Genomic DNA, 13,019 nt, shown 5'->3' with positions numbered 1-13,019 from the left:
CGATGGTGATCACCATCGTGACCATCAACTTGGTCGGTCGTTAAGCTGTGGGTGGTAACCCATAGCTTACCGATCGACAAGGAGGCGGCCGTTCAGGATGCAAGCGGCCGCCCTGATTCTGTGCGACCGCTTGCATCTAACGACCGCCTCTGAATCAGGTCCAAAGTCCCTACAAAATAGGGGTGATTCAATTGTTTAGCCGGCAGCTTTTTTTTTTTTTTGAGGCACCAGACGGAGCAATTCAATTGTTACTCTGTCTGAGCACAGTAGACGTTGGCGCCGGCATTTCTGCTCAGAAGAGTGCCAGCAAAAATGTGAGAGAAACCCATGTTTAGGGTGCCCTGACCGCAGTTAGACTGTATAACAGTCTAATAGAGCGTGAAGAGGGCGATAATTAATGAGCACCCAGAACAATTGAATTACAGAGCTCCTTAATTATTACCACCCACGCAACAATTGAATCGCCCCCCCAATGAGTGTTGTGGTAAAGGTGACTGGGTGCCCCCATCACCCACACTGTGATACAATACATACAAACTCCCATCCAGCACAAGCTAGAGTAAAGTTTAATACTACTATAAGCTGTAGATCTACTAAATATCAGTTTTTCCAAGCTGCCAATCATCGCTGGCATTGACGGATGGATTTAAAGCTACAACACAAATAAATGGTAAATGAGGCTGGATCATCAGTGGCATTGACAGACGGTGGGTTAGTAAATCCTCCCCTAAGTATAAACAGGGTCTGAGGGCCTGATTCAGAGCTGAACGCTCTGACCAGAGCGCTCGCTCTGAATCAGTGTCCTCCTACCTGAAAATGGAGCGGCCTCCTGGCCGCTCACATAGCTGTGGGTGACCACCCACAGCATATGTGAGCGGCCAAAAAGATGGTCGCGATGGTCTTTGACCATCGCGACCATCGGGCTTGCGACAAGACCCTGCAGTAGGGTCTTGCTGCCGCAAGCCAAGAAGTGATTTTGGCTCTATCAGAGCCAAAATCACTCCCACTGACATCACTAGTGATGTCAGTGGGGCTGGCTTCAGACGGTAGGCGTTCCCATGGGAACGCCTCCGTCTGGCAGCCATGCCCCCGTCACGCCCACCAAAGGGGGCGTGCTGTCAATCAACATCGACAGCACGCCCCCTTTGGTGCGAGACCCGGAGCGACGGAGAGCCCATCGCTATCCGGGTCTCGCGCATGCGCATGACGGAGCTCCCTCCGTCGTGCGCATATGCAGTGGGGCAACATCGACCCGCTTGCGAGCGTCCTTTGCTCGCGAGCGGGTCTGAATGACCCCCTGAGTTTTTTAGTAATACAATGGGCAGACTATGTAGGACCATGTGGGTGTTATCAGCCATTAAATCCTGTTTCTATGTAAAATTTATAAATGTTTGCGCTAGGAACTGCGGGGAAATACAGAATTTTATTACCAATATTAAAATACAATCCCACACACTTTACTTATTCTGTACATGTGATCTGTATTCAAATGTTATTACTTCTTCAGGGGACACAAATAATCCCACTGCTGACATCAGTACTGCATTGCAAGGATCACTTTAAAAAACCAAAAGAGTTTTACCCAGAACATTTTCTGGATGCCGGTGGAAATTTTGTGAAGAATGAAGCATTCATGCCTTTCTCAGCTGGTGAGTTAGACATTATATTCTCTCTAAGATCCTAAAGTATGTTATCCAGAAATACATAGTGGGAGAACACTGTACAAGAGATATTGGCCCTCATTCAGAGGCAGTCGCAATAAGCGAGCGCTCTCTCTGAATGAGGGCGGCCGCTTGTTTGTTTAAGTGCAGCCTCCTGGTCACTAGCTAAGCTGTGGGTTACCACCCACAGCTTAGCGACCGACCAGGGTGATGGTCGCGATGGTCAAGACCATCGCGACCATCGGGGCTTGCGACGAGACCCTAAGGTTGGGTCTTGGCAACCGCAAGCCCCAGGGAGCTTCCTGCTCTGATCCACTGACATCACTGCTGATGTCAGTGGGGCAGCCCACAAAATGGCAAGCATTCCATCAGGAACGCCTCCGTTTGTGTAGCCACCCCCCGCCCCATCTACAAAATGGGGCGAGCTGTCGATCAGCATCGGGGGCTTGTGCAGGCGCAGTGCGGCCGCTGCACATGCACAGGGCCTTAACATCGACCCGGTTGCGAGCGATCAGCGCTTGCAACCGTGTCTGAATGAGACCCATTGTCTGAGCTGAGACTGCTTAATAAAAAAATTGTCTCATTTGTCTCAAGGATGTGGACCACTCCAGAGGAGGGAACTCCCATATTCTATTCGAGAGAAACAGGAACATATGTATATAATAAAATTGACTGCTGATAAAAATTATGTCATTGTGTAATGGCAGTTGGCCTGAACTGTGACCCCTCCCACCTGTGTCAGAGATGCACAGTGGAGATTGAGGAGGCGGTGATAGAGCGAGACAGGCATTGCTTAAAATATATGTGTTACTATACACAGAGGAGTAGCGTGGAATCATGGCGCCTGGAGAAAGTGCAGTGGGGAATGGCCAGCCTGCGGGGGAATACTGAAATGAAGAGAAAAACAGCATACAGTGGCAGTATCACGCTGGGCATTGAGGTCCCATTGGGGGAGTACAATGCTTCGGTGATACACTATGTGACATTAAGGAGTAGCTCCTTTGGCACGGTTTTATTTATGTATAGCACCTAGGATCTGACTTTTATCTCATTTGGATTATTGTTATTAGTCAATAGAGGAGATTGTATTATATATTCTGATCATTTAACTTAAATTGACAGAGTACATGTGCTAGAGTGAGATTCCACAGGGTGCACAGCTTATTACTGTAATCACTGCCCCATGCAGCTGTCACTGGAAGGGGAACACTTTTGGGAAGCTCTATTCCCAGCTATGCTCCTACTTCACAAATATACATTGCATCTATATTAATGTGAGTCAGAGCCGTAACTAGACCTTTTGGTGCCCTGTGCCAGAAAGAGCATTGGCGCCCCCCTCATTTTTCAAAGGGACATAATGCACCCTTCAAAGGGGAATGGCCTCATGGGGAAGGGCCAGGGAAGAGATAAGGGAGGCCAGGAGATGCTGGGGATGAAATAAGAGGAAGCTACAAGCAAGAATGATAATAAACAGAAATTTGACAGGCCCAAACAGCGCCCCCTGACCTGTGGTGCCCTGTGCGATGGCACCGGCCGCATTACCCTAGCTACGGCCCTGGTGTGAGTACTACTAACCATGTCATGTTCTGTCTATCACCATTATTATTTTATTATTTCATGTCTCCTAATACAGCAGAGCAGAGCGCACGCTCTGAATGAGGGCCGGGCTCCATTTTCATGGAGCGTCCTCCTGGACGCTCGTATAGCTGTGGGTCACCACCCACAGGCTATACGAGCGTGCATTGTGATGGTCGCGATGGTCGAGACCATCGCGACCATCGAATTTGCGAGCCGGAGCCTGCGGTTGAGGTTTTCAACCGCAAGCTCCGGAGTGATTTTGGCTCTATCAGAGCCAAAATCACTCCCACTGACATCACTAGTGATGTCAGTGGGCCGGCTTTTGACGGGAGGCTTTCCCGTGGAAACGCCCCCGTCAGGGAGGCACGCCCCTGGCACGCCCACCAAAGGGGGCGTGCTGTCAATCAACATTGACAGCACGCCCCCTTTGATCGGACACAACGAGCGAAGGACTTTCCTTCGCTCGTCGCGTCTGGCGCATGCGCACGATGGAGCTCCCTCCGTCGTGCGCATGCTCAGTCCATAACATCGACCCACTTGTGAGCGGACAGCCGCTCGCGAGTGGGTCTGAATCAGGCCCAGTATTTTTTAATAGACCTTCCAAATAACACTTTGTGGTCATGCCTAGGAACACTTCATCACTTTAAATAGCAAAGCAGTGACTTTTTAATTAATACCTGCCAATAAGAAAAGGAGAGGAGAGGGGTGGCGACAGAAGCCAAAAAGAAAGGAGTGGACAGGGGCAAAGAGCCGACCCCATGGTAGAGAGGGGAGGGAATTAAAGAGGTGAGAAGTGACTGTAATCAGTGTGACAGGAAAGGGGAGGTGACAGAAGAAGATCACAGAGGAGGGAGGGCCAGAGGGGAGGCAATCTGGGCAGTTTGAGGGAGCATGAAATGTAGAAATGGATCTCCGATCCGTAACTTATTTAGGATATAGAGCAAACAAACCGAGGTAAAATTAATAGGTGGTCGTCATACTATCTAGCGCCCCATGAATTCCGGAACCCTGGATGGCGCCCTCTCTACATTTTGGCGCCCGGAGCTCATGCTCCACTGGAACCACCCTCGCTACTCCCCTGACTATACATTAAGAATGCTGAGGGAGCATGTCCTAACATTAGAGCAGAGCAGGGCTGCCATCTGCCTTGGGATGGGGGGGCAGGTTGCCAGAGGTGGGTGTTGCTGTGAATGTGGGTGGAGCTATAGAGGTGTGGAATTAATTGGTACGTAAAGCATTTTTTTTTTTAAATATAAAAGTTTTGGGGTGGGTATTATAACATGTTAATCTATAATATACAGGTGAGGGTGAGAGAGCAGGGGGATGGTGAGAGAGCAGGGTCAGGGTAAGAGAGCAAGGGGAGGGTGAGAGAGCAGGGTCAGGGTAAGAGAGCAGGGTCAGGGTAAGAGAGCTGGGTAAAAGTGGGAGAGCAGGGTCAGGGAGGGAGATAAGGGTGAGGGTGGGAAGGCAAGGTAAAAGTGGGAGGGCAGGGTCAGGGTGGGAGAGCGGGGACAGGGAGGGAGAGCGGGGTCAGGGAGGGAGAGCAGGGTCAGGGAGGGAGAGCAGGGTCAGGGAGGGAGAGCCGGGTAAAAGTGGGAGAGCAGGGTCAGGGAGGGAGAGCAGGTTCAGGGAGGGAGAGCAGGGTCAGGGAGGGAGAGCGGGGTCAGGGAGGGAGAGCAGGGTAAAAGTGGGAGAGCAGGGTCAGGGAGGGAGAGCAGGATCAGGGAGGGAGAGCGGGGTCAGGAGGGAGAGCAGGGTAAAAGTGGGAGAGCATGGTCAGGGAGGGAGAGCAGGGTCAGGGAGGGAGAGCAGGGTCAGGGAGGGAGAGTGGGGTCAGGGAGGGAGAGCAGGGTAAAAGTGGGAGAGCATGGTCAGGGAGGGAGAGCAGGGTCAGGGAGTGAGAGCGAGGTCAGGGAGGGAGAGCAGGGTCAGGGAGGGAGAGCAGGGTCAGGGAGGGAGAGTGGGGTCAGGGAGGGAGAGCAGGGTAAAAGTGGGAGAGCGTGGTCAGGGAGGGAGAGCAGGGTCAGGGAGGGAGAGTAGGGTCAGGGAGGGAGAGCAGGGTCAGGGAGGGAGAGCAGGGTGAGGGAGGGAGAGCGGGGTCAGGGAGGGAGAGCAGGGTCAGGGAGGGAGAGCGGGGTCAGGGAGGGAGAGCAGGGTCAGGGAGAGAGAGCAGGGTCAGGGAGGAAGAGCAGGGTCAGGGAGGGAGAGCAGGGTAAAAGTGGGAGAGCATGGTCAGGGAGGGAGAGCATGGTCAGGGAGGGAGAGCAGGGTCAGGGACGGAGAGCAGGGTCAGGGAGGGAGAGCAGGGTAAAAGTGGGAGAGCAGGGTCAGGGAGTGAGAGCAGGGTGAGGGTGGGAATGCAGGAGTCTCTGTACCTAGATGGAAATTGGGATCCCCTGCAGTCTCTCCTGCCCGTCTGAGGACTTCTTCCTCTTCACAGGGGCTGTAGCAGGTAGCTTCTCCCCTCGTCACTGCTGCTCCCTCCACCGCTGCTGCTGTCCTGTCCTCTCCCCCAGCTGCCTCTCCCGGCCCATCTTCTCCCCACTGGCTGGCGTTTGCCAGACTGGCTGCTGCTCACCATCACACCCGCACAGAGACAGGGCCCGGGGGCCGGAAGGCAGCTGCATTTTGAATTTACTGACGGCTGTGAGTTAATCGAAGTGTGCGGACCGGCAATCAATCAGTAGCCACCACTGTGGCCACTACTAATTGGCTGCCGGTTTGCGAGCTATCTCTGGCTCGCGGCCGGCGCCGCTTTCAAAATGCCCTCGAAGCTTGTCTGCTCTGCAGCTGGCCGGGCCCGGACTCTAGTCCAGGCAGTCCCCCCCTGATGGCGGCCCTGGAGCAGAGTGCACTCTGGGCCTGATATATTGTAGAGACGGACGCATTGGCAAATATTACACAGATAGTTATTGTTTGCCATTGTGCATGTATATAATTCACACTGCACACATGCTGCGATTGTTTCGCGATTACGTTCGCAAAGAGGGTTCACTTGTAAAGTGAGTGACAGCCAGCATTTGTGGGAGGTAACGGGGTGTGGTTAGGAAAATTCATGTGTATCTGATCATTTAAACGCTGTTTCATGGGACGTGCATAAATTAGCCAATGCGATCACTTTCGCAGCATGAGAACTCTCTGCATGTGAGGAGAGCTGCGGTGTTTGTGGCTAGTAAGACTTGCTGTATATGCTGTGTGCAGGGGCGTATCTATGATGGGTGCATGGTGTGTGGGGCCCTGCACCCATATTGTTTAAAACTTACCTCTCCGAGGTCCTGCGTCGGGTGTCAGCGCTGTACAAAAAGCCGGAGAAATGGCCGCCACGGACGTTTTTCCTGCGTTTTGCGCATGCGCCATAGACTCCGGGCACATTCTAATTCCCAGAGTCTACTAATGCTCCGGTGGCCGGCCAGCCATGTCAGTTGGCTGCCGGCCACCGGGAAGAGAGGAGGGGGCCCCGGATGGGGAATGGACATGGACCCCCTCCTCTCTAAAGACGCCACTGGCTGTGTGACTGCATGTTGTGCATAAATGATACCAATGTTAAGCAGGAGTGCAACATTGGACGGGTATGAGAAGGTGGTCAGGTGGTCCATTTAGTACCCATGATGATGAATGGCCCAGTAACCTAAATATGCGAAAACAAACGTTTTCACGCCCTTTTCATATTATTTTAGTATCACTTAAATGTATTAAATGGCTTTTGGAGCAAAAAAAAACTATTCCAAGCCCTTTCAGTCGCATTATTTTAGTAAGCAGATTACATTTCTCATATTTGTAATGGCAAATGCGATCAGTCTCAGATTTACTAAAATAAAATTGTAAATAAATAATGGGGGGAGCCCTGTGATAATAAGGCCACCATGGATACAGCATTATTATGGCTTTCCCTTGTTACTCTGACTCTTGCTCTGACAGGTAAAGCAGAGCTGGGAGCCGGTCACTGTAATCAGTCTTGTGTGTCTAACTCTTTATTGACCACAAGCTTATCACTGTAAAAAAATAACTTAAATAAATGTAAAAACCCCACACACTTACCTGCATCCAGGGGACTGGTGATCGGTGATCCGGTGAGCTCCTCTGTGACTCCAGTCAGCTGATTGCTGGGATCCTGCTCTGTGACACTGACATCTAAGTTTACAGCACTAGTCAGATGCTGGGGTCACAGTGCACAGGGTCGCTGAGAGGGGGGGTGAGTACTAATTACCTGGGGTTTCTGGAGGGGTCCGGTGAGGGCACGGGTCCAACACCGCCTCCCCTTTCCCCTCCCTCTTACCTGTGTGCTGGGCTGCAAAGCCAAACTGCTAGCAGTCTCCTCTGACTGTGGGGGGGGAAACGATCATCCTGAATGCGTCCCCCCTGGATTTGCACTTGGCAGAGGGGCTTGCAGCGTCTCCCTCCTCTTAGCGCATCATTGCTTTGCGGCACTGCAACTAGGTTTTACCCCTTATTTTCCCTAATGGGGCGTGGCCACCCCGCCTATAATTTTGTCACGCCTCCTTCACCAGGGCCCGCTGAGCGCTCGCAACCGGGTCGATGGTGGCCCACAGCGCATGCGCACGTCGGAGCCGGCTCTGTCGTGCGCAAGCGCGAGACCCGACGGGCACTCCATCGCTCCGGGTCTCGCACCAAAGGTGGCGAGCTGTCGATGTTGAGTGACAGCTCGCCCCTTTTGGTTGGCGGGCCGGGGGGTGGCTGCCCAAACGGAGGCATTCCCATGAGAACGCCTACCATTTGGGGGTGGCCCCACTGACATCAAAAGTGATGTCAGTGGGAGAGCTTCCGGCTCAATTTGAGCCAGAAGCTCTCTGAGGCTTGCGGCCACCAGACCCTACCACAAGGGTCTCGTCACAAGCCCGATGGTCGCGATGGTCTTGACCATCGCGACCATCAACCTGGCCGCTCGCAATAGCTGTGGGTGGTCACCCATAGCTATGCGAGCGGCCAGGAGGCTGCTCCAAAAAAAAAAAAAAAAAAACGCCCTGATTCAGAGCGTCCGGCTCTGAATCAGGCCCTCAGGGTGCTCACAATCAATAGTTTTGTCGTAATTTTATAATCTTGAGGGATCATTTATCTCCTGCCCTTTATTTGACCAGGATCTAAACAGCCCTGAATATACTGAAAGAGATATGTATCAAACTTTGAAGATAAATAAAGTTGAGAACTAGGCCAAAGCAACTTCAATGGGTTGTGTACATCTCCGTTCTTCACATGTACAGATCTTGTACTGTGAGCATCTCCTAAGCTACGATTGACATGCTGCAGCTGCTTCGGGGCGGGGAGGGGGCAGTGATAAAAAAGAATATGCCAACCTCATATGATTTGAAACCTCAGGCTGTGACAGGGCTGCTTCCTGCTGAGTTACTCAAGGACCCCTTAGTGAGGCAGATGTGGTAGCTGCCTCCCCTGGTTGTTTTTCTTTGCAGTATTATTGGTCACAGCAAGACCCCGCCCCATGCTCTAGGCAGTATCTGACTATCAGAGGGGAGATTGAGCTCATCGCTGCCTCACCTCTTGTCTCTGTATTTACAGTAGAGCGTTGCAAATTTGGCGTGTTTTGACTATAAAAATGATTAGATTAATACAAAAAAGATATTTATAACTTAGAAATATCTTCTTTGTATAATTTGAATCATTTAGTAAAAACTCTGGATTATGACAGGTGAGGCTCTGTCTTCCCTGCCTCCCCTGACTGCATGTCACTTATAAGAATGAAATACACATTTCAGAGTCTGCAGTGTCTGAGGATTTGCCATTAATAATCTTAAAAGTCTGCTTTTGAAGATCTAAATGTTCACAAGTTTAATTTGGACTCTATGCCCAAAGTCTTCAGATGATCATCCCCAATAAACATAGAGGGAGATGTATTATAGCACCACTTATTGTGCTGCTATACGTCTTGGAGGAGAACCAGGAAACAATAACGCAGAGATTTGTTAACATCTCGGCTATGGAGAGGGGTAGAGAAAAATCCCCCTCCAGTGATCGCTGCAAGTCCCACAGGGCATCAGCCTAATGCTGATACACCGGGTCTTACCTCCGGGGCCGGCCCACTGCACATGCCACATACCAGGGCCGGCTCCAGGATCCTGAGAGAGCACCCATGCCCCCTGTGTGACGTTATTTGGAGGCGTGCCCGCACTCCGTCACTGGCTGGGCTTCCCCCAGCCCTCTCCTGTCAGTGAATGGTTGCCGCACGCATGCGCGCGGCATCCATTCACTCTCCGGGGATCCAGCACCACCGCACAGCTGCAGTGGTGGGGGTCCCCAGCCTCCTGATTTGACCACCCATGGGCCCTGCCACATACACCCCTAGAGCCGGCCCTGCCACATACAATAAGTGTGCTTATTGATTATTATAACATCTGCATTTCTCATTTCCGGCGAAATCGTTAGATGTTTGCACGTACTGTAGGTAGAGTTTTACGTCCGGTTTTCGTCGTCTCATTCCTTGGCTTACTTCTGTGCATCTCATTTTGACCCCAGCTAGTGCCCACCCCTCTATATCATCTTTTGGGCTTTGGCATGTTACCAGGCCTGGCTAGCCAACTACAATGTAAGGAACCAACTCAGAGGGACGCGATAAGCCGCAGCTATGAAATCAACTCTTAGTAAATATACCCCCTAATATTTTTGTAATAACCTTTTTTTAATATTACTTACACCGGCACATCTCAATGTATATACAGGTCCAACATCTCTACTGTGATGTCACAGTATGCACACGTTTTGAGACGTAGAGAGTATTGCATAGAGAATTGATCAGGCAGATAATCTCAAATGACTGTGCTGTGCTGAATTGTGTATGCTATAGTAATATTATATGCTCTGACACATGTTCCTTTGTTCTAGGTAAGAGAAGTTGTGCCGGTGAGAACTTGGCCAAAATGGAGCTCTTCATGTTCTTCACAAAGATGCTGCAAAAATTCACTTTTCAGGCTCTTCCAGGGGCCACACTGGACTTGACCCCTGCAATTGCTTTCACCTGTATTCCTATGAGCTATATGATTTGTGCTGTGCCTCGTACATAACATGAGATTACAAAATACTCTAGCTGGGTTTATGAACACATAATAAAAAATATACCTTATATTCAAACCGTTGACAGTCACTTACTATGTCTCTGCTGTCTGTAATGTAAAATGGGATTATTACTCCCTATCATCTTTGCTGGTGCAATGGACCATGCAACTCTACGTTCATACAATCCAGCACCAATCACAGCGAGCACCAAGTGCACCACCTACCTTAAGGCTTGCTGGACTCACACATAAATGTATGTAAATGAGTGGTACTAATGTGGCACTATCTCCTACACTTTATCCCAACCAAATTACACCAAAAAAAAGACTTTCAACCCAGATAAAAGCAGAGAGATATGTGCTGAAGCAAGATCACAACTATTGTTTAACAATACTCAGGAACATACCGTAATGGTAAACAGTCTTGCAAATGCCAGCTCGAACAATACTGTACACAATATGGGGGTGGCCAGCTGTGCTGGGGCCTGATGTTCCCAGCTACCTTCTACTGACTTTGCACAAAGAATCCCCCACAAGTCAACTTAAAGGAACTGTCCTCATGGCCATTTCTTGCACCATCCAAAGGCAGCATACTGCTAGGCCTTTAATCTAGACAAGAAAAAACAGACAAAAACATCCTGAAAGGCACTGCCACTTTTGTGGATGAGGTGGTTTGTTTGTTTGTGCCCCAGAAAAAAAACATCTTGGTACAGTAGTTTGGTTAAATCAAGCTACCAATGGGCTTAAGTTGCTAACAATGTTGGAAACCATCCTCACAGATGGAAGAGATCATTATCATTCTTATCACCCTCGTCACTGTTAATATCATCATCATCACACAATATTTTGTAATCTCCCCTGGAATCCACCATTACAGAAGTCTCTGTCTGTTGTATTTGGTGGCAAATGTCTTCCTCATAGAATTTGTAGTTAATTATGATGAGTATCAGTTTTTCTACATTTTGCGGAGGTTGTTACCTACGCCAATCGCTGTCAAGATCCCCGACTGTGCTAAACACTTTTTCCGAGTACACACAGGAGAATGGGGAGCTTAAGTAAACCAAATACTGTACATACCTTTTTTTCCATGTGGGTAAATACTGGCTGCCTTTGCATGTAGCCCACAAATGCTGGACAGCTTTATTTTTACACTGCAATTTAGATTTCAAATCTAAATCTTTCATATTTTAAATCTGCCCCACCTGCAGTGCAAAATGGTTTTACCAAGTTACACAGCTACTTACTTTTTCTTACTCTATTCCCAAAGCTGAATTAGGCCCAATGTTACTTGCATTATCAGAAATGACAAATCCTGAGGAGAGTCTTACTGGAGTAAGCCATATTGCTATAACATCCCTGAGTTTTTTCAACAGATTGATATCTGTACTGTATGCCTCTTATACCCCTTTTACACCAGAGCAAAAACCTGTTTTTTTGCTGGGTCTACTCGGGTCGCAGCTCAGTGTAAAAGGGTCCCTGAAAAATAAGCCAGGTCAAGTGACCTAGCAATCCAACCCAGGAAGCTACCTGGGTTGGACCCAGGATGGACCCAGATAATGGTGCAGTGTAAACGGTGCAACCCGGGTTATCTGACCTGGGTCATGCCTAAAATTAGCTGATTGCTGGTTGTGGAGCAGTCACCTCCCACTTTTTTTGACCTCACAGGTTTAGCAGGGCAGACCTGAGTTCAGTGTGAACAGGGCTGACCTGGGAGTAACCCAGATCAAAGGTGCAGTGTAAATGGGTCTCACCTGGGTCTGACCAGGGTTGGAACCATGTCCAAAAACCCAGGTCATACCTGGGTTTTTGGTGGAAAAGAGGTATTAGTGAAGCTGATGATACAGAGAGTAGCCTGTCAGTGAATGCATGTTAGATGCTGCTGAAGGTGATAAATTCACCCAGTGGGTTGTCACAGTCAAGTAATCTTTAATTTGATCAGTACTGCTTGTATACATACAGTCATGTCCATAAATATTGGGACATTGACAGAATTTTCATATTTTGGCCTCTATTCACCACCACAATGGCTTTGAAATGAAACAAACAATATGTGCTTTAACTGCAGACTTTCAGATTTCATTTGAGGGTAATTACATCCAAATCAGGTGAACGGTGTAGGAATTACAACGGTTTCTATATGTGCCTCCCACTTTTTAAGGGGCCAAAAGTAATGGGACAAACTAAACAATCCTAAATCTAACTTTCACTTTTTAATACTTTGTTGCAAATCCTTTGCAGGCAATTACAGCCTGAAGTCTGGAACGCATAGAAATCCCCAGACGCTGGGTTTCATTCCTGGTGATGCTCTGCCAGGCCTCTACTGCAAATGTCTTCAGTTCCTACTTGTTCTTGGGGCATTTTCCCTTCTGTTTTGTCTTCATCAAGTGAAATGCATGCTCAATCAGATTCAGGTCAGGGGATTGACTTGGCCATTGCATAACAATCCACTTTTTAGCCTTAAAAAACTCTTTGTTTGCTTTTGCAGTATGCTTCGGGTCATTGTCCATCTGCACTGTGAAGCGCCGTCCAATGAGTTCTGAAGTATTTGACTGAATATGAGCATATAATATTGCCCGAAACACTTCAGAATTCATTCTGCTGCTTTTGTCAGCAGTCACATCATCAATAAATACAAGGGAACCAGTTCCATTGGCAGCCATACATGCCCACGCCATGCTTCACTGATGAGGTGGTATGTTTTGGATCATGAGCAGTTCCTTTCCTTCTCTTCTCTTCCCATCACTCTGGTACAAGTTGA

At 49.2% G+C, this 13,019-nt stretch overlaps 1 protein-coding gene across 3 annotated transcripts in view; it reads left to right on the top strand.

Moving 5' to 3' along the window:
• LOC148533767 (cytochrome P450 2C5-like) overlaps positions 1-10,270 on the top strand; it is a 109,682-nt gene extending 99,412 nt beyond the window's left edge. For all 3 annotated transcript variants that reach the window (XM_088467349.1, XM_088467348.1, XM_088467347.1), the window contains 2 exons: positions 1,508-1,649; positions 10,092-10,270. In XM_088467349.1, coding sequence (XP_088323475.1) covers positions 1,508-1,649; positions 10,092-10,270 — 321 coding nt within the window. The remainder of the gene's footprint in view (positions 1-1,507; positions 1,650-10,091) is intronic.
• Positions 10,271-13,019: the final 2,749 nt, after the last annotated feature.

The sequence above is a fragment of the Taudactylus pleione genome, unplaced genomic scaffold, assembly GCF_031769625.1.
Source record: "Taudactylus pleione unplaced genomic scaffold, aTauple2 ptg000070l, whole genome shotgun sequence".
NCBI lineage: Eukaryota > Metazoa > Chordata > Amphibia > Anura > Myobatrachidae > Taudactylus > Taudactylus pleione.
The sequence above is the reverse complement of the archived record's forward strand: the minus strand, read 5'-3'. Positions and strand labels throughout refer to the sequence as shown.